The sequence below is a fragment of the Panthera uncia genome, chromosome D2 (assembly GCF_023721935.1).
Source record: "Panthera uncia isolate 11264 chromosome D2, Puncia_PCG_1.0, whole genome shotgun sequence".
NCBI classification, from domain to species: Eukaryota; Metazoa; Chordata; class Mammalia; order Carnivora; family Felidae; genus Panthera; species Panthera uncia.
Genome location: NC_064818.1, coordinates 6,360,674 through 6,381,286, shown reverse-complemented (window position 1 = coordinate 6,381,286; position 20,613 = coordinate 6,360,674). Strand labels below are relative to the sequence as shown.

The following is a 20,613-nucleotide window of genomic DNA, read 5'->3' as shown; positions in this document are numbered from 1 at the left end:
GAGTCTGAGGTGCTCTCCTGGCTCCCCTTCTGCTGTTCCAGGTAGAGAGGCGGGGGCGACCTTGACAAATTCACGTGCAGCTTGTGGGCAGGCGGGGAAGGGCAGAGCGCCTTTCTTGTGTCCGCCTCCCCTCGATGGCCTTCACCTGACAGCAGACCTCTGTCAAGGTAGCCCATCTCGGGGCGGTGCATTCTGCTGTCTCCACACCCCAAGTCTGCCTTGGGTCTTCTGGCCGGCGACCGGCAGGCGGGCAGAGCGTCCTTCAAGATGTCGCCTCCCGTTTTCCTTTCACGTGACCTGTTAACCGGACCGTGATAACAGGAACGTATATTCTCAGCTTTTACGGCCACTTGGGGAACGCTTTCACCCCTGGCCACTCCTGTCCCCCTCGGTTCTGAGAAATCCCTTCTCTCCCACATACGAAACTCCCTGGATTCTGTTCTTCATGTTTTTACCTTTGCTCTCAGTTTTCCATCTCTGTCTTCTTCCACGGAGAGATTTTTTTTTTTTCCAACTGAATATGTTGTGCTGTTTTCATGTTTGCCGTGAATTCATTCACAAACGGCTTTCCTTTTAAGATTCTCCGACTGCCTTTCCGTGCGTGGCCCATTCTGTTCGCGGCGTCTGTCTGAGGTCGTGAATACTCGCTTTTCTCCACATTTGGAATTCCCTACTTAGTGGGTGTTCCGTGCCCTGTTTTGTTTCAGTCTCTGGCTTTCCTGTGTATTGGAGAGTTTCTTCAGGTGTCTGTTACCTTTCATTTGTCCATTCGAATTGTAAGGGAAGCACCAGAGATGCTGTTCGAGCCGCGCCCTTCACTCCTCTTGTTTTCTGCGGATTTCAGTGCCAGACGGTCCGGGTCCTTTTGTCTTCCAGTGTCGGGGGCTGTAAGGAGGCGAGGGGCCGGGGCAGGTGTGACGTCGCATCTGTGTGCATGTGCTTTCCTTAGTCCCTGTTTTCGTGCGATGCCCCTGCTCTTAATGGCGCGGGTGCCCCCCTTCCGCGGAAGACACGTGCAGGCTCCCCAGCTGCGGGGAGAGGCGGGGGCAACTTCCTAAATGGTCTTCTAACCAGTCCTTCTATCTTGAGTCCCGCCTCCCCCCCTCCACTCCCCCCTTCTCCCCGCCCCAGCCGTCCCGATCCTTCAAGGCACCTGTGCCAATGAGCTTCTCACCTTCCTGGCTTCTCTTCCAGAAATCACATTGCTTCTCATCCTTCCTTCCCGGGGGCTGGGGCTCTGCTTCCTTGGCTCCTCCCATCTGTTCCCAGCCGGCCACCTGCTTCTTCACCCCGCCCCCTCGGCACTTCTCCAGCCACCAGCTTCTTCACCTACCCTCTCTGCTCTTCTCCTTGCCTTTCCTGTTCCTTTTTTTTTTTTTTTTTTTTTTTTTTTTAATTTTTGAGACAGAGAGAGACAGAGCATGAGCGGGGGAGGGGCAGAGAGAGAGGGAGACACAGAATCGGAAGCAGGCTCCAGGCTCTGAGCCATCAGCCCAGAGCCCGACGTGGGGCTCGAACTCACGGACCGCGAGATCGTGACCTGAGCCGAAGTCGGCCGCTTAACCGACTGAGCCACCCAGGTGCCCCTTTGCTGTTCCTTCTTTTTGAAAAACCAGGAGAGCTTGAAGAGGCCCTGGAAACGGACACATAATCACTCAGACACCTATCCTGAAATGCGATTCCTCTCTTGATCGACTGGACTTCGTTTTCCATCTCCCCTGCTAGACTGTATGGATGCTGGAGGACTGGAGCTTGGGGCTTTGAAAAAACTTGTCCGTTGCCTTTAAACCAATACACCTTAGATGTTTGACCATTTCTCTTCCTTTCACGAGCCCGTTTAGCTCTTGTTCTCCCCGCTTTCCTCCGGGGGCATCCGCCGGGCACAGGCCCAGGGGAGAACCTGGGATTTTCTCATAATTTCTTTAAACACACCTGTCTTTTCTTTTTCTCCTCTTACTGTTTCATTGAGGTTTCAACTTTCATTTACCTCTTTGGTATACTCACTTCACAGCCTCTTCAAACTTACTTCATTTTCTCAAGGTCGTGGTTTGGCAAACTTCCTGTTTGTCACACCTGCCAAATTTCTCCCTCATGGTGGATTATTTCCTTGTGTGATTTATAATTTTCAATTCTCGTTCTTCGTCAGCTCAGAGCACTTCTTCCGTGGGAATCTTGTGAACTCTTGCCTGCTGAAAGGGCTCGAAGGGGTTGTTCTATGTTAACTTCTCGTGTGTGTATTTGCATCGATTTCTTGGCTTGGGACCCACACCGCACAGGTCATGCGAGTTCGAAGTCCTCATCGTCGGGTACTAATTTCACAGGCCCATTTTTTGTCGTCTTAGAGGGATTCTTGTTTAGTTCAAGGGTCTTAGTTCATTCTTAGTTCCATTTGCCTGCTTGGATCTGGCCTCAGGCCGTGTTGTCTGCCCAGGCTTGGGTCTGGAAACCCCAGCCCCTGGCCGTTAGGGTCCAAGGCTGGCATCCCTCTGGGCTGCTGTGCTGGCTCGTATCTTCCCTACCCACATGAGCATGGGTGTAGGCCCTGTCCTCTGCCTGTAGGGAAAGGCTGTCAGGTGGAGACACAGGCTGTGTCATGGAAGGCCATGGCGGAGGCTCAGGAATGTGAACATTGTCCAGGCAGCTGTAGGAGCCCCCAGAGGCCTCCAGCGTCCGGTGAGGAGATCGCCCTGCACACCACAGAGGCCCGTCTGACGGCAGCATGGCGGTGGCTGCCGTGGAGTCAGACTGCAGGCAGAAACCAAAGTGGAAGCAAACAGAGGTAAGGAGAGGGGAGCCTTTCCCCAGCTTCTTGGGGCAGATGCGATCACCGTGCACCTCAGCTGGACGTGAGAGCCGTGCAACTTGGAGACCCTGATTATTTCCCAGCATGCCTTGAGTGCTCCTACAGGGGTCTGTGTCCAAGGACCATGGATTATCCAGATGAATATTAAATATTCCTGCTGGGGTCGCCTGGGTGGTTCCCGTCGGTTAAGCATCTGACTTCAGCTCATGTCGTGATCTCACAGTTCGTGAGTTCGAGCCCCGCGTCGGGCTCTGTGCTATCAGCACAGACCCCGCTTTGGATCCTCTTCCCCCCCGACCCCTCTCTGCCCCTTCCCCACTCGTGTGCTTTCTGTCTCCCTGTCTGTCTGTCTGTCTCTCTCTCAAAAATAATAAACAAACAAACAAACAAATAAATAAATAAAATCAGTAAGTAAGTAAAATAGTCCTGCTGGTTTCAGACTTAGGCAGCTTATCAGTTGGGTGGAAATAGATCATCTTCAGAGTTTGGTAATTGGGTTCTGACAATGAAACCCCCAGGGGGGAACTGCAGTGATTAGCTGTCACTGGAGACCTGCATGGTTTTCCTTACTGAAATGACAATAGGGCAGGGTTTCAAACAGTCAGTAGGTAGCTGGATGGACGGGTATTGAAAGCCTGGATGACAGAACAGTGGTAATTCTGATGGTTTGTCATTGTTTTCTCTCTGGAATGATGGGAAATCTCTGAGACCAGAACTTCTTTATGCACTTAGGTTCGGATCTGAGCTTTATCTTTGTTGATGGTTCGGCTCATATCCTGGGACCATTCTGTTTTGGAAATAGGAGGACTCGGGAACCTAGTTATACACAGGAGGCAAAGAATCCACTTATTTGGAGAAATCTGCAAGCACGCTTCTGATTTTGAAAGAAAGCTAATGTAGGAAGCATGTATTTTTAATTTTACAGTGTAGCCTCCATGTTTAAAAACAATATGCTTGAAGGAAAAACAACCCTTCTCTAAACAGAAGTAATGTGTATTTATCAGAGAAATTAGAAGAGAGTGAAAAAAAATTAAGCAGAAACTTAGTTTACAATTTCAACATCCAAAGGTAACAGAAGCTGACATATCCTTCTAGACTTCTTTTTTTTTAATGTTTATTTTTGAGAGAGAAAGAGAGAGAGAGAGAGACAAAGTAAAGTGTGAGCAGGGAAGGTGCAGAGAGAGGGAGACAAGAATCAGAGGCAGGCTCCAGGTTCTGAGCTGCCAGCACAGAGCCCGACGTGGGGCTCAAACTCACCAAGCATGAGATCATGACCTGAGCCAAAGTCGGTCACTTAACCGCCTGAGCCAGCCACGTGCCCCTCGACTTCCTTTCTGTGGATAGTTGTGATACATGTATGTTCACAAAAATGGCTTCATTGTCTTTTGTAACCTGTTTGACAAATTTGCATGTGTGTATCACTACAGCTATGGAAACATCGTCCGGTCTTTAGCGGAGGCGTAATTAGTATTCTGTTGTGTGATGCTATATTTAATTCTCCCTGTAGAACTCTTAGGTGGTTTTTAATTTTTGCCACAGTAAGTGGTTCTTTGAATTTTCTGGCTGCTGAATGTTTCTGTTCGGCCCTGGAATTACTCAAATGAGCTCCTCTTGCTGGCGGTGGGGCTCCCCTGGAAATGGATGACACGCGTGTATTTCATACCATCAGAGAACAGCCACAACCGTGGAACGGCGTATCCAGTTGATTTGGCCGGTCTCTTGTCATGATGTCACTGTCCTGCTCTTGTCAGCCAAGAATCATTTCTTTCCCTCTGGAGCACTAGGGACTTCGACACCAGAATGGGTCCCTTTGGGAGGGGCCGTTTAAAGGGAGGCTGTCGGTGGGTTGTTCTAGGGCAACTGCTGAGAAAGAACTCATTTCCGATCTGGTGAAATCTAAGTATCAGACTTCCTGAAATAGACAAGGTGTGGAGGAGAGGGAAGGGTGTCCCCACCTGAGGCTCTCCTAGCAGCCTAACTGGGCCACAGGCCCTTTCTTCTCGTCTCTAAGCAAAATCAGGCAGCATGCACTTAGTTCAAGGAGCCTAAGGGGAGATTTCGTTTGCCAGTCAGAGTTTGACACTGGAGTTTTGAACCGTGCGCGTAACAGCAATCTACAATAAAGGACGGTTTGAAGGTTAAGGCATCCAAAGTGATGTAAAATTTCTTCTGCTCTAGACTGAAGTAAACATGTAGGTCCTTCAGCAGAAGCAATACAGTTGTTACCCCTAACCATTTTTTTCCTTCGGATAAGTACAGTTGTAAGAATTTTGCCTCTGTAGGTTAGCTCTTTATGTGTTAAATAGCAAAAACAAAAACAAAAACAAAAAACAACAACAAAAAAAAACAAACTATAGCTGATTAGATTGGAGAAAAGCATTCAGGAGTTCTCCACACTGAGTGAGAGAATTGGACACCTGTCTCTTGAGTATTGCAGAGGGCCTGGCCTGTGCTGCTCTAAAAGGTCCATTGGGGGGGGGGGGGAGGGGGGGGGGGGTGGGTGATGGGTATTGAGGAGGGCACCTTTTGGGATGAGCACTGGGTGTATGGAAACCAATTTGACAATAAATTTCATATATTGAAAAAAAAATAAAAAATAAAAAAAAAAATAAAAGGTCCGTTAGGTTACTGTTGCCTTTTATGGAAAGTTCTAGGGACGTAAAGACCTTTATCTGGACTTGTAGTGTTTACAAAAAGGCAGTTCATGTGTTTCAAGACTATAATGTTGATGCTTAATTAGTGTTGCTCTTTAACAAGGCACCCACAGGTAGGTTTGTGTCAAAAGTCTGAGCTATTACACACTCACCAAATTGTGGTCTCGCACAAAGTTGATTATTTGAGCTAGTAGAGCAAAATCCGTATAGAGCCCGTGTTACTTTTGCTTTTAAACATTTGATGCAGGAAGCAGAAAGAATTTAGCTCACTATATGCTTATAAGATTAATCATGCATGCACTGCTTGGTACTTTGATTTGCCATTGTTAGCATTCAGAAACATCTGGAACTTTGCTGTACTTTCTTCGCTGACAGGGCAGCTATGTTCGTTCAATCTTGGGCCCACCATGCCTTAAAAAAATTGTAAAAATTCAATTCAGGGGTACCTGGGTGGCTCAGTCGGTTGAGTGTCTGACTTTGGCTCAGGTCACAATCTCACGGTTCGTGGGTTCAAGCCCTGCATCGGGCTCTGTGCTGATAACTCAGAACCTGGAACCTGCTTCGGATTCTGTGTCTCCTTCTCTCTCTGCCTCTCCCCTGCTTGCACTCTGCCTCTCTCTCTCTCTCTCTCTCAAAAGTAAATAGACATTAAAAAAATTTTTTTAATTCAGTTCTTACTTTCATGACACTTACTTTTAATAAGTTCCTTGAAACTTTAAAGGTTAACTGACGTTCAGTAAATAATTTTTTTTACATTTTTATGTATTGCTTTATGTTATCCAAAGCACAGTTGTGCACACATTCTTGAAACTAATGCAATAAGCAGATGGAATAAATCATTCCTCCACAGGAAACTGAGGCCTTGGGATTGGAGGAAAGTACAGAGTAATTATTAGAACTCAGATTTTTCAGGGGCGCCTGGGTGGCTCAGATGGTTAAACGTCTGACTTCGTCTCAGGTCATGATCTCTCAGTTTGTGGGTTCGAGACCCACGTCGGGCTCTATGCTGACAGCTTGGAGCCTGGAGCCCGCTTCGGATTCTGTGTTTCCCCTCTCTCTGCCCCTCCCCCGCTCGTTCTCTGTCTTCCTCTCTCTCAAAAAAATAAAAAAACATTAAAAAATTAAAAAGAACTTAGATTTTCTGCGCAATTGTTGTGCACTGCGTTATGCAATGTGTTTTAATTTCTTGAAAACTTGTGTTCATTGTTTAATTCATATCGTAGCTTTTTGTGAACACAACGATGTCTTATTTCTCGACAATACCAGACAATAAGATAATATAGTAGATTCTTTTTGAGCAGAGATAAACCACATACTCATAAATGACTTAGTTCTTTTGTTTGGTTAATGTTTTGTTTTCATTACCAGGCTAATTGCTTTAACATATTTGTCTGGTTGTAGAGAGCTGGCCTTGATAATGAAGTACAAATAGTTTATAGTGTGTTGTGGCACATTATCTGATGGCTTTTACAATTTTAAAGCCTAAAATATCTACTGTAAGAATGGGAGCCGGATTGTGTTAGCAGATTTCTTTTTCATTTAGTCTGGGTCCGAGAGAAACCTGCTGGATATAGGATCCGTGATGAGTAGGAGGGGTTGTGCCTGCCCTCAGTCCTGTAGGACTCCATGATTTTGGTTTATAGACTCTTAGCCTGCCCCTCACACGTGTTCACATCCGTGAGGTCGTCGAGTACCTGCAGCGGGGGGCCCGGGACGCATGTTGGGTTCCGTCTCGCTGCAGACTAGCTCTGCTCTTCTGCAGGAGAGTTTAGACGCATCACCGCCCCCTGGACTCTGGTTTACTTCCGTCCGAAAATTGCCCATGAACGAGCGTCCCGGCACCTCTTCCCTCTCTCATCTTCCAGTATTTCGGGATATACCGAGTTTATGTCCAGATTTTATTCTCTTTTTACTTTGGAATTCTGAGTACCCAATCTAATGCATTGAGCTCTGCATTATTTCTGAACATTCTCCCAGGAATGGACTCGGGGCGACTTTTCTGGACGGGGGTAGTAGTTGTTTTCGGAGCTCAGCCCAACATGCAGTCTTCTGGGTCTAGATGGGAAAACACTTCTCAGAAACGCTGCACCCTATCCTATCCTGTCCTGTCCTGTCCTGTCCTATCCTGTCCTGTCCTGTGCTGTCCTATCCTAAAGTGCGCACGTGGGGGGTCTGGGTGGCTCAGTCGGTTACGCATGGCCTCAGCGTTCACTCAGGTCATGATCTCATGGCTTGTGGGTTTGAGCCCCGCACTAGGCTCTGTGTGGACAGCTCGGAGCATGGAGTCTGCTTCGGATTCTGCGTCTCCCTCTCTCTCTGCCCCGCCCCCACTCACACTCCGTCTCTCTCTCTCAAAAATAAACATTAAAAAAAAAAAAAAGTGAGCGTGTGAGGCCAGCCACTTTGTCTCCCACGGCTGGACCCTGGGGTGTCTGAGTAAGTCCTCACCTTTGAGCAGTGACCTTTGAAGTATTGAGTATGCCCGGCAGTTGCTTCCATGGAAATTTTCTTTTCCCCTTTTACGTGATCTTAAAATCGTCTGCAAGAAAATAGCATCTAGGCCTTTATTTTCAAGCTTCAAAGCTTGCTTGAAAAACAAAGGTTTCTTTTCTGAGGAAATTTGGAAGGCTGTTTGAACTCGTGTGTCAGAATGATGGGGCTTTAAAAATGCCATTTGGAGGTGGCAGCTTCAGTCCCTATTTATGAAATGTCACCGGGGGCCCAGTCGGGTGTCAGAAAGCAAGCAGGACATTACCAGAGGAACAAGGCATATTTCTTGGTGTAATCAGTAGCTTTCATTCCTTTTCCCCCATGAGGTCCTCAGAGCAGGAGCAGCCCCAGGGAAGGTGGGCAAGGTTGTTGTTAATCCTATTTTCCAGAGGAAACTGAGGCTCGGCAAGGGTTCAGGACTTTCTCAGGAAGGGATGTAGCCAGGCAGGGGCCCGACTCCCGGCTCCCCGACTCACATAGGCGGCCGTCTTTGTGGGCACACGAGCCGGTTACATCACGTGGTCGCAGGTATCCGCGTGGTCGGGATTCAGGGATGGGGATGGGATTGGGAAGGACCTGAAGGACCAAGGGAAGAAGACCTTGGACTTGTTGGAGCGGAGTCGATGGCGGGGTGTGGGCGCTGGGGGTGAGCGCCGGGACGGCCTCGGGGAGGGGACAGCGCTGTTGTCCTCTCACCAGGGGAGCCGTCGCTGCGTCTTGCTGCGTCTTGACAGTTCCTGTGGCTGTCAGACTGCTGATGGGACTCACTTTTGTGACATCCGTGTTCCTCCATCTGCGAGCGTGTCTGACGGCCTCTATTGTCTCCTACCTTTGGCTGTTTTCCTGTTTTAAAGGTTATTAAGCCTTAAGAGGAGATTATCAGACAATTTCCTCATCAGAAAGAAGTGAAAGCACGAGTTGGCATGGTCTGGTCTCTGTGGTCCCCCGCGGCTTCCCCTCTGGCCGACTTCCCCACCTCCGGCAGGGGAAATGAGGAAGCCACACGAAAAGCCCTTTCATTCCCTTGGGCCTGAACGTTCCACCAGGATTTCTTCTCTAGAGTTCTTGTAGCCACTCCCACGTGCAGAAGGCCCCCTTGCCTGTTACTGTCACTCTGCCGGGCAGTATCTGGCGAGTTCCCCTTTCCTGTAGGACCTTCCGGCAGGACTCCCATGTGGCTTGTGTCTTCCCGTCGCCGGGCAGGACTGGCGACGACTGACGCTCTTCTCTAGTGCTTTTCAAATGGCCAGAGGTCCACTTTGGCTTCATGTTTCCCTCTGAAGAATGCCCACCGCATCCTCCTTGGCCATCCAAACGGTTTTCAAGCAGCTTGCAGCGTCAGTGGCAATGTCAGTAGGTCTTACTTTCCACGACCCCGTCTACATGCCGGTAGATGTCAGGGGCGTGCCCTGAGGTACTGAGCAGAGGTCGAGTGAGCACCTCCCAGCCCTTGCACGGTGAGTGTGTGGATGCTCAAGGTGGCAGCCCTCCCGCCCTCACTCGTGGTCTCCTGGGTGAAGTGCAGACAGACGCTTGCCACAGGCCGGTGGAACAGCAACGTGGATGCCCAGAAGAGAGAACACCCAGTGTTTTTGCAAGGTCTGGAGTATCTTGAGCTGTGCTGCCCTTTGGTTGGTTGCTACGGGGGTGGAGAAACTGGGAGTGGATGGCTGTCCGCCTTCATTCCGGCCTCTGATTCAGGGTACGGTGGAGACGAGTCTGGACTTGGGAATTGAAGACCTGAATTTGGGTCTTGTTTGTGCCGTTACCAATGTGCTCCTTGCGGGGTTGACAGGGATCCCTGGGGAAGAAAAGTGGTGGGGAGCAAGCCTCAGTGAAGTCCATTCGAGGAATCGTGGTAACCCGGTTTTGGTCCCGGACGATTTCCTGGAGCCTCGAACTCATGCACAGTCCCAACTGCCACAGACTGCTGGCCCTCGGAGAGGACGTGCACTTCCTAGACTTCATTTGGATGATTTCTAAAGCGCAGAGCATTGTGTCAGATTACGATTCTACGAGACATGCTCGGGAAACACGGTCACGACTCATTTCTAGCCATTAAACCTATTGATCTGTGCACGTTTTTTCGTTTGGTTTTGTTTTTGTTGTTGTTGTTGTTTTGTAGTTAACACCACATTCACCTTTTGAGAAACAAAAGTTAGCTCTTGGACAGGGTGTTGCCATGGTGAGGGAAAGTAGACTTTGGCTACTGGATAGGATAGAAAATTTGAGAAAGAGAAAAAAAGGATATGGGATCTCCAGACCCCTTTTAGTGCTCCAATTACATACGATTTTTCAAGGGGATACTTGACTGTTCGTTTCACAGATGAGGGCGCTGAAGCTCCCCCAGTGGGTTGCCCACGGGAGATGTTGACTCAAATTATGCTTGGTCTTCTGCTGACCGCCGTTATTTCGCTAACCACGATCGTTTGTTCCAGAACACGGTCTTTACTTCTAACGTGTTGTTTTGGATTTTAAGTGATTGTTACAACACTAATACATGCTGATTAAAGAAAACCAGCTGAGAGAAGAGTAGAAAATGACCCCACATTTGAAAAAAGGGATTCTTTGGTGTTTTTTTGCGTGTAGGACTCTGCAGTTGTTGGACGAGATGCTCTCGAAGCTCAGCATTTCTGTGATTCTCTTGTGTCTCTGTGACGTTGCAGTGGCTTATGTACGTTTGAAGACATTTCTCCACCAGATAGTTTGGTAGATTCGGCCACTTCGCCGCGTTATTTCAGATTATCTCAGAAAGTAGGTAGTAAGCACAGAGGGAATCCCCAACCTATTCCGAGGCATATCCGGAGCACTGTTGGATGCTGGCTTAGAAAACATTCTTCGGTATCTGTCCGGGTCTCACCTAATGCTCCTTCAGGAACGATGGGCCAGGGAGACCCTGGGCCAGGCCCTGCGGCCAGCTGCACCCTCCCCGGCAGGTGGTTCTCCGGGTGTGCGGGGCACCTTCCCCGGTAGCCTGTTGTCGGGGTGCACGCTCTGCCTTCCCCGGTGGCCGGTGCTCGGGGCGCGCCCCCGGGGACTGATGTGCGGCCCCCTCCTGACTGTGTCTCTTGCCTCTGCAGAAGGAAGACCCCCGGTGCACCATGAGGTGAGCGCGCTCGGGCGCCCAGAGCCCCGGAGAGCTGCGTGCGGGCTGCGGGAGCGGCTCCGCGCGTCTGGCCTCGCACGTCCCCGGCATGAGGCCGGGCAGCATGGGCGCGCCGCCGCGGGACCGCTGACCCCCGCCCGCCGGGACCATGAAGGAGGTGGCGCACTGGTCCCCCAGGAAGGTGGCAGACTGGCTGCTGGAGCACGCCATGCCCGAGTACTGTGAGCCCCTGGAACACTTCACGGGCCGGGACCTGATCGGCCTGACCCGGGAGGACTTCGCGCGGCCGCCCCTGTGCCGCGTGTCGGCCGACAGCGGGCAGCGGCTCCTGGACATGATCGAGACCCTGAAGGTGGAGCAGCACATGGAGGCGCACAAGAACGGCCACGCCAACGGGCACCTGGGCGCAGGCGCGGCCGGCCCCGGCCTCCAGGCCACGCCCAACGGGGTGCCCAACGGCTACCGGAAGGAGATGATCAAGATCCCCATGCCCGAGCCCGAGCGCTCCCAGTACCCCATGGAGTGGGGCAAGACCTGCCTGGCCTTCCTGTACGCGCTCTCCTGCTTCGTCCTCACCACGGTGATGATCTCGGTCGTCCACGAGCGAGTGCCTCCCAAGGAGGTGCAGCCCCCGCTACCGGACACGTTTTTTGACCATTTTAACCGCGTGCAGTGGGCCTTTTCTATCTGTGAGATTAACGGCATGATCCTCGTAGGACTCTGGTTAATTCAGTGGCTGCTCTTAAAATACAAGTAAGTGGGAAGCGAAAGCTCTGGGCCGCGGCGATTGGAGCGGGTGGGGGAGCGGTCCGGGGGGGGCAGGCGTCTGGTGCGGGTTATTGGGCAGTGACGCTCAGCGGGAGAAAACTCTCGGACCCCTCCGGAGAGCACAGGCTCCTGCATCACGGAGGAGCCACCCAGCGTTGGCGCCATTAACCCCCCAAATAAATCGTCGACTGGCCCGTGTGCCGTGACGGCCGCGTGGCTTTTCCCACGCAGGGTCAGACACGCAGACCCTCAGCGGTAGGGATTTAAGGACGTCTCGCACCCAGAATGCAGGACAGCCGTTCCAGGGTGGCTTGGGCTGTTGGGAAGACGGCACCCTCGGGAAATGACCGTGCGTGAACCCGCACGGCTTTCCACCGTCCAGAATGCACAGCACTTACAGTCACGTGGGGCTCTTCCACTGAGGCTTCTCAGGAGCTTGCACAGGCACCTCCTTTTGGTTGCCGCTGGGTGCCAGGTGGCTTTCGTGTCCTAGGCTGTGCACTCAGTACGGACCCCTCGGGCGCGCTGGTTGCCCGGGCCCACAAAACCCACCTTGCCCCCGTCGTCGGCGTCTGGCTTTTCCATTAGTGGAACGTTTTCATGTTCCATGCGTGGGAGCTGGGAACCGATTTGCATCTGTGTCCAGTGGACTGCGTTTCATGACCCCCAGTGTGGATCACCCCCAGTGATCTCCACAGTTAAGGAGATCATCTGAAATCAAGACAACCAAGTGCAGACTGAGAGCCTGTGCTGAACTTTTATCCAAGAAATGATGAGTTTTTTTCCTGGCATGTTTTCTTATTAATTCTTATATAAAGATAGCATTTCTTATAAATTCTGTATCTGCCCGTGGAAGCGAACGCAGTTCCCCACCGCGTGCCGGGAAAGAACGGCCTTACCCCTTTATAAAGGAAGTTGTTTAAGTGGCTGGTGCCGACTTTGGGGTTGGCCTGGCACTTCCACAGTAAACTGGGTTTGAAATACAAACCGTGGTCTGGGCTGCATTTGATTTGGCGGAAGACTTTCGTTCGCTTCGTTTTAATAGGCTGAGGAAGCAGGAGAGGCTCTAGAAATGTGAGGTGCTGAGAATTTACTTAATGCGTTTTTTTCAGCTGCCAGACTTCACATCTGCTTTTGACGTAAAAGCCCATGAGAAGAAAATGCCAGTAGGATTTCTGGGTTTTGTCTGATCTTTGTTATTTTGTTTACCCTGAGTTTGTTTTCTGGTTTTTCGTAAAAATTCGCACATGCAAGTAAATGATTTACTGCCCCAGAATGAAACCCTGCAGATCAGTCAACACCGTGTACAAGTTCGAATCTTTCACTTTTATTTAACTAATTTTTAATTAGTCAATTAATTTTTTTTTTAGGACCGCACCTTTTCGATACTGTGCTCTTGTTCTGCGACGTGTCCCAACCATAGGGCTCATTTCTGCAAAGTGTGTTGCTATTTACATTCCTCTGGGCTGGGACTTATCACACCTGTTTCTCTTGAAGCTTTCTGATTCTATGTTTTCCTGGTACTTCCTGCCACTGCTGCGGTCCCTTGTGTATTTAACTTTCTCAGCAGCTGCGGATCTGTGGGTGCCGGCCCCCCACCGAGCCCCCACTGAGCCCCCACATGCTGGGTGTTGTGGGGGAGTCTCTAAGCCTCCAGAGCTTTGTTTTCCTCACGGATAAATTAAGGGCCTCCTAGTCTAGAGAGTTTGTTATCCTGCAACTGTGTTTCATTCGTTTCTAACATTGTTCCTTTTTTTTTTTTTTTTTTAAAGTCTGTTTATTTTCGAGAGGGAGAGCAAGTGGGGAGGGAACGGAGAGAGACAGACAGACAACCGCAAGGAGGCCGGCCCCCACTTAGTGCAGAGCCCGGCGCGGGGCTCGAGTTCATCAACCGCCGGATCGCGACCTGAGCCGGAGTTGGATGCTTCACCGACTGACCCCCCCCTCCCCACTGGGCACCCCTGTTTCTAACATTATTGAATGGGCCAGTTATGTTTAAACACTGTTAGCCGCAGAGCATTTTTTTGTCCGGAACACATCCAAGTAAAGATTCTCTGAAGTCTTCTCTCAAGATTCCACGTGGGCAGCTGAGGGAGGCCGGCTGTTGTCGTGACAGTCCAGCCCCTGTCCTGCTCTCCGTGTCCTTCGTCGGGAGGCCTCTCCTGAGCGTGTGTGGCACAGCGGGTGTGTAAGAGGCAGGAAGAGAGATGAAGCGGGTGGGAATGAACCGGCTCCCTTCCCCTGGCCCGCAGGAGGAAGAGGAAAATGTTCTGTAGAGTCAGAGAGACCCCTTGTTTCCGGTGTGTGGCTTTTGTGGGGCAGCGGTTTTATTTATCCGGTGTGTTAGGGAAGCGGATCCTTCTGGTTCTGGAACGTTCTGTGTAACAGAGCTAACTTGTCACTGTGTTTGTGCTCGACTCTCCTGATTCTTGCCCGCCGTCCCCAATGTGCAAGGGGTTTGCCGCCTAAGAGCACATTTTACACAGCTCCCAGGAGTGAGGCCCGTCCAGCCAGTCATTCCCACAGGGCATTTGACTTTCAGAGTGTCAGAGCCCTTCCGGGCGCCTGGGGGGCTCAGTCATTGGGCATCTGACTTCGGCTCAGGTCATGAACTCACAATTCGTGGGTTCGAGCCCCACATCGGGCTCTGTGCTGACAGCTCGGAGCCTGGAGCCTGCTTCGGATTCTGTGTCTCTCCGTCTCTCGGCCCCTCCCCTGCTCATGCTCTATCTATCTATCAAAAACAAACATTAAAAAAAAAAAAGGTACTTAAAAAGAAGTAAAAGTAATTAGGACACATGAGAGCTGGTCTCAACAGGGTGCTCTCTTTGTGAAAATGCATCAAGCTGTAGTTATAACTTGAGCACTTTGCTTTATCTATTTATGCTATACTTCAACAAAAAAGTTTACATTTAGAAACCAAAATACCGGGGTGCCTGGGTGGCTCAGTTGGTTAAGCATTGACTTCAGCTCAGGTCATGAACTCATAGTTCGTGGGTTCGAGCCCCGCTTCGGGCTCTGTGCTGACAGCTCAGAGCCTGGAGCCTGCTTTGGAATTTGTGTTTCCCTTTCTCTCTGCCCTCCCCCACTCGCGGTCTCTCTCTCTCTCTCAAAAATAAAGGTTTAAAAAGAAAAAAAAGTCTCGGAGCCCTTCAAGGCATCAGCCTGTTCCTTCCTGCTTCTGTATCTTCCACTCCTCAGGGAAGGATCAGAGGCTGAAGCCATGGAGGATGATTGATTCACTGAGAGGTAACATCACTAAAATTTGGGCCCCACCCCGCGATCACAAGCCCATCGGCAGGACGCGTGAGGTGCAAACCTTGACACGATATTGACACTGAGACGCGTGCTGCCCTTCCGTCGCCTGTGGGTGTCCTTTACTGTTAAACAGAAGTTGTAGTTTTTTACTTAAAATATTTTTTTGCCTCCTTAACACGTCCGCCTCAGGTTTGTATGTACGTGTGTTTGTGTTCACGTGGGATTTCCATGGGATTTCCATGACATCGTTAAGCAGAAGATAATAGTGCCCATCCTTCGAAACTTTTTCTCCCTTTTTTTCTTTGCTTATTTACTTATTTATTTATTTATTAATTTACATCCAAGTTAGTTAGCATACAGTGCAACAGTGATTTCAGGAGTAGATTCCTTAGTGCCCCTTACCTGTTTAGCCCATCCCCCTTCCCTCAACCCCTCCTGTAACCCTCAGTTTGTTCTCCATATTTAAGAGTCTCTATTGTTTTGTCCCCCTCCCTGTTTTTATATTATTTTTGCTTCCCTTCCCTTGTGTTCATCTGTTTCGTATCTTAAATTCTTCATATGAGTGAAGTCATATGATATTTGTCTTTCTCTGACTAATTTCACTTGGCATAATACCCTCCAGTTCCATCCACGTAGTTGCAAATGGCAAGATTTCATTCTTTTTGATGCCGAGTAATACTCCATGTGTGTGTGTGTGTGTGTGTGTGTGTGTGTGTGTATACACATACATACATACATACATACATACATACCACATTTTCTGTATCCATTCATCCGTTGATGGACATTTGGGCTCTTTCCATACTTTGCCTATTGTCAATAGTGCTGCTATAAACATGGGGCGCATGTGTCCCTTCAAAATAGCACACCTGTATCCCTTGGATAAATGCCTAGTAGTGCAATTGCTGGGTTGTAGGGTAGCTCTATTTTCAATTTTTTGAGGAACCTCCACACTGTTTTCCAGAGTGGCTGCACGAGCTTGCACTCCCAGTAGCAGTGCAAAAGGGTTCCTCTTTCTCCACATCCTGGCCAACATCCGTTGTTGCCTGAGTTGTTAATCTTAGCTATTCTGACAGGTTTGGGGCAGTATCTCATTGTGGTTTTGATCTGTATTTCCCTGACGATGAGTGATGTTGAGCATTTTTTCATGTGCCGGTTGGCCACCTGGATATCTTCTTTGGAGAAGTGTCTACTCATGTCTTTTGCCCATGTCTTCACTGGATTATTTGTTTTTAGGGTGTTGAGTTTGGTAAGTTCTTTATAGATTTTTGGATACTATAACCGTTTATCTGATCTTTCATTTGCAAATATCTTCTTCCATTCCATCGGTTGCCTTTTGGTTTTACTGATGGTTTCCTTTGCCGTGCAGAAGCTTTTTATTTTGATGAGGTCCCAATAGTTGATTTTTGCTTTTGTTTCCCTTGCCTACGGAGACCTGTTGAGTAAGAAGTTGCTGGGGCCAAGGTCAAAGAGGTTTTGCCTGCTTTCTCCTTGAGGATGTTGATGGCTTCCTGTCTTACATTGAGATCTTTCATCCATTTTGAGTTTATTTTTGTGTCTTTTTGTGTCTAGTGTAAGAAAGTGGTCCGGGTTCATTCTTCTGCATGTCGCTGTCCAGTTTTCCCAGCACCATTTGCTGAAGAGACTGTCTTTTTTTCCATTGGATATTCTTTCCTGCTTTGTCAAAGATGAGTTGGCCATACGTTTGTGGGTCCATTGCGGGGTTCTGTATTCCATTCCATTGATCTGAGTGTCTTGTTTTTGTGCCATGGAACTTTTTCATCTTTAAAATCGTGCATAATGTCGTCTCCCATTTAGAATTGGACTTTGAAGCCATTGACTAGGAAAAACTCCCTGGAAATCTCTGCATTTGTGTGAGACCTGCCTGCAACAGGTATCCCTTGTGTTAAGAAAGGACAGAGAACATGTCACCCCTGACAGATGCGGTAAGGGTTCCTCACGCGTGGCTGAATCCCAGCTAACACGGTGGTGCCTGTGTGTGATACGTGTAGCTGAGCCCCTGACAGAGAAGAAGGTCAAGGAGCAGGATGGTGGGCTTCCCAAGTCAGTCAGGGGTCTCCCAACCCCCAGAGAAATGCTTGTGGCTTAGAGCGGCATCCTCAGGTGCCACAAACTCAACCTGTCCCAAACCAAGTCACCATCTTTTTCTTCCGGTCCTCCGCGTGCGGGGGCAGTGGCATTGTCTAGAAGCCTACGGCATGTCGTGGGTTTGCCTAGAAGCCTGTAGCGTGTCGGCTTGTGTCACACAGACAGCCACTGCATTCTGGCGAGTCTGACCTCAGGTTCTGTACGTCTTTCTGTTGCTGCCTAGTGATGTGTGGTGGGTCCTCAGAGGGAGGCCTAGTTCCTCAGCATGCAGTTCGGGGTCCTTCAGGGTCTGGCCCCAGTCTGTCCTGCCTCATCTCTGACTACCCCGCTCCAGTTTCCTGGGAACGCTCGTCCCAGTGCTTTCTCCTCATTGCGGGTGGTCTCCCTCGCTGCCAGGTTTTAAGTCCCTGAGGGAGAGGCCTCGGTCCCACTTGTCGCTCATCTTTAGGCCCCGCTGCCGGGTACGGAGAGTGACACACAGAAAGTGCTCATTTAAAGTTCATTTGTTCCTTCAGCTTGTCTTTACTGAGCAGCCTATTAGGTGCCAGGCACTGTCACAGACCCTGAGGCTGCAGCAGAGGCCCCGGTGTCCTCGTGGAGCTTGTATTGTGGCCAGTGGGAAGCAGGCAGTGAGCAAATGAATGCGTGATTCCAGGTAGCGTTCAGGGAAATGGAGGAAAATAAAGAAAGCACTGTAACGGGTTAGCAAGTGGATGACGATTTAGATACGGTGATTAGAAAAGTCAGTTTAGGGGCTCCTGGGGGCTCAGTCGGTTGAGCGTCCGACTTCGGCCCAGGTCACGATCTCGCGGTTCGTGGGTTCGAGCCCCGCGTCGGGCTCTGGGCTGATGGCTCAGAGCCTGGAGCCTGCTTCCGATTCTGTGTCTCCCTCTCTCTCTGCCCCTCCCCTGCTCACGCTCACTCACTCTCTCTCTCTGTCTCTCTAAAATAAATAAAATAGTGAAAAAAAAGAAAAGTCAGTTGAGCAGACACCTGAACCCAAGTGAGGGGAGCACCTTGCGGTGTTGGGGACAGGGGCTGTGCACACAGGAGATGCAACAGGTGCAGCGGTCCCCGGGCTCACTGGAGCAGCACCTCAGGGTGCGTGCGGCCCACTGAGCTGAGAGGAAGCCACGACTCAGACGGTCAGCAGGGTGTGGACAGCGGGCGAGCAGGGACGTTGTGGGCCACGGATGAACAGGATGCCGTTCTGAGTGTGGTGACAGGTTGTCAGAGGAGAATGACGCGAACGGGTCACGTCATAAAGGAGTAGCTCCGGCCACAGCATAGAGTGGATGCAGGGCCGGTCGGGACGCATCGCAGCAGCCAGATGGATCGTCACCGTGACTTAGACTCACGTGACATTTGAGTAAACCTTGTTGCTCTAGAAGCCACGGCTGCGACTACATGTGGGCTCCCGTATGTTTTATAGCCACGACGCTGGTTTCGGCTGCAGAATTTCTCATATAAGGCTTTCAGGTCAGTCTGTGAACCGCTGAATTTTATATAGCATTTAATGAGGAGTTGGAATTCACTAACGTGGCGCTCTCGCCACCTTGCTTGGACACACCCAATCACGCATTCATCCCGACAGGTGTTTTCTCCTGTGGCTTCTTTTGGACCAGATACTTGTCTAAAAGGTGTAGTGCAAGCCCGTTGGGGCTGGGGGTGGGGATTGTGTAAGAATGAATTAAGTATCGCAGGATACATTGTTGGCCCCACTGCCGGAGAGAAGATTTGAAGAGAAAAAGGAGCCACTGGAGAGTTGGGTCCTGGAGCGCAGTCGCAAGAGGTCAGTGCTCGAGACAGCCTGGGCCTGCCGTAGAACATTCCGGCATAAAGAGTTAGAAGGTTAGAAGGAGTCACAGGGGGCGACTGCCGCCACTGAGTCTGTCCTTTGACGGTTGGGGCCAAGACGAAAGGCGAGGAGGGAGAGGGTGCTGGCAGAGCCCGCTCAGGACCGTCTCTGGGGCCTCGCTGACCTACGGGAAGAGGCAGGTGCAGTTTTCCCGGCCGGCTTCCCCGGGACGGCACCCAGGGCACCGGGAGGGCATTCTGGATGGCGACAGCAGCGTGCGGGCGACGTTCAGACCATGCGGGAAAGGACTTGTTTTGTATTCTGTCCTTTGATAAGCGCTCTGGCCTCGCGGGCGGCGTTGATCAGGAGGGTCACGTGCCAGCCTGAGGACGCATCCGCAGCCTTCACCTCGTCCCGCGAGTGGGATCTAATCTCCCGCCGATGAGCAGCCACTGTATTTTGGTTCGTGTCTTACTGCACAGGCTGGACCCCGTGCTATAACATTTACCGTCTGTTCTGCCCCCTTCTTGACTGCCCTGCACCCGTGCTGCTCCTCACGGGTAGTTAATTGGATCTGAGCACTTACCTCTTGGCTCTTCCGTAGTCCCCAGGGTCCTTTATGGCCACGGTTACTGTCCACGTCTGGCCGGGTCTTCGGTGGTTGTGGTTAAGCTTTTCAGAGCTCTGCGTTCAGGGCGTCCGCGATGAAGCTGGTGTCCCCACGTTTCCAGGCAACAGAGTTCATTTTCCAAGTTCCAGAAGAGCCCTTTCTTGAGGCCGTCGCCCGCTGCTGTAGACAGACCTCACGCTGAGGACCACGAGGCTGGTCTGCTGGGACGTCCAGACATCGTTCTGTCGAGCTGTTGGTCAGGAAGTCCTGGTCAGGTGGCATGCCAGGGCCCAGCACCAGCACGGCCGAGCCGCGTGGGGGTTCTCTTCGGCCGGGCGCTGTCAGTTTCTGAAAGCGTGTGTTGTCCAAACTCTCCAGGTATACAGCTCAGAAGGACACACGTTCCCCCATGTTGGTGCAGCGCTGGAGTTGGGGGGGGGGGGACACCTGGCTCATGTAATTGACCGGTCGGTTGTCGTGTTCCTTGTCCGTGCCAGCGGTGAAGCAAGACGAGGGCTCAGGGACCCCCCCTTCCTGCCTTCGCCCCCCTCTGCACACAGGCTGCGTCCGGGACGTGAGCCCCCCATCTCTTTTCTCCTGCACTTCCCGTCCGTGTGGCCAGCACTCAGGGTCACCCCGTTCAAGTGGCACATTCCAAACCAGCTGAGGTCAAGAATTGGTTTCTACGTGCGTCCCGTCATTTAACCCCGTCAGTCCTTAACATAACTGGCGGCTCCCCTTTCTCAGCAAAGGAAGCCGAGACGCAGGGTTGACTTGCCGCAGGTCCCACGGGGAGTGAGTTGGGGCCGGAAGGCTCTGCGGCAGAGAGGCAGTCTAGAAGTGCCCTTGTCCTGTGGAGACACGCTTTCTTAGCTGATGCGGTGGCACGAGACGGCGTGATTAGGACAGACAGACCGAAGACGGATCCCCTGTGTTGAGCGGCAGGGTTGATGTGTCCTCGCCCACCGTGCGGAGACACGTGAGCCTGCCCCGTCCCCCCCCCCCCCCCCCCCCCCC

General features: G+C 50.9%; 1 protein-coding gene and 1 long non-coding RNA gene across 4 annotated transcripts in view; one reads left to right on the top strand and one right to left on the bottom strand.

Annotated features, from left to right (window-relative positions):
- The window catches only part of LOC125933198 (uncharacterized), a 30,775-nt gene extending 14,433 nt beyond the window's left edge, over nucleotides 1-16,342 (bottom strand). The window contains exon 1 of the long non-coding RNA XR_007460891.1: nucleotides 15,949-16,342. This is a non-coding gene — a long non-coding RNA (uncharacterized LOC125933198). The remainder of the gene's footprint in view (nucleotides 1-15,948) is intronic.
- The window catches only part of SGMS1 (sphingomyelin synthase 1), a 115,898-nt gene that overhangs the window by 64,356 nt on the left and 30,929 nt on the right, over nucleotides 1-20,613 (top strand). For all 3 annotated transcript variants that reach the window (XM_049646046.1, XM_049646047.1, XM_049646045.1), the window contains one exon: nucleotides 11,028-11,806. In XM_049646046.1, the coding sequence (XP_049502003.1) occupies nucleotides 11,202-11,806 (605 nt within the window). In that variant the 5' untranslated portion in view covers nucleotides 11,028-11,201. The remainder of the gene's footprint in view (nucleotides 1-11,027; nucleotides 11,807-20,613) is intronic.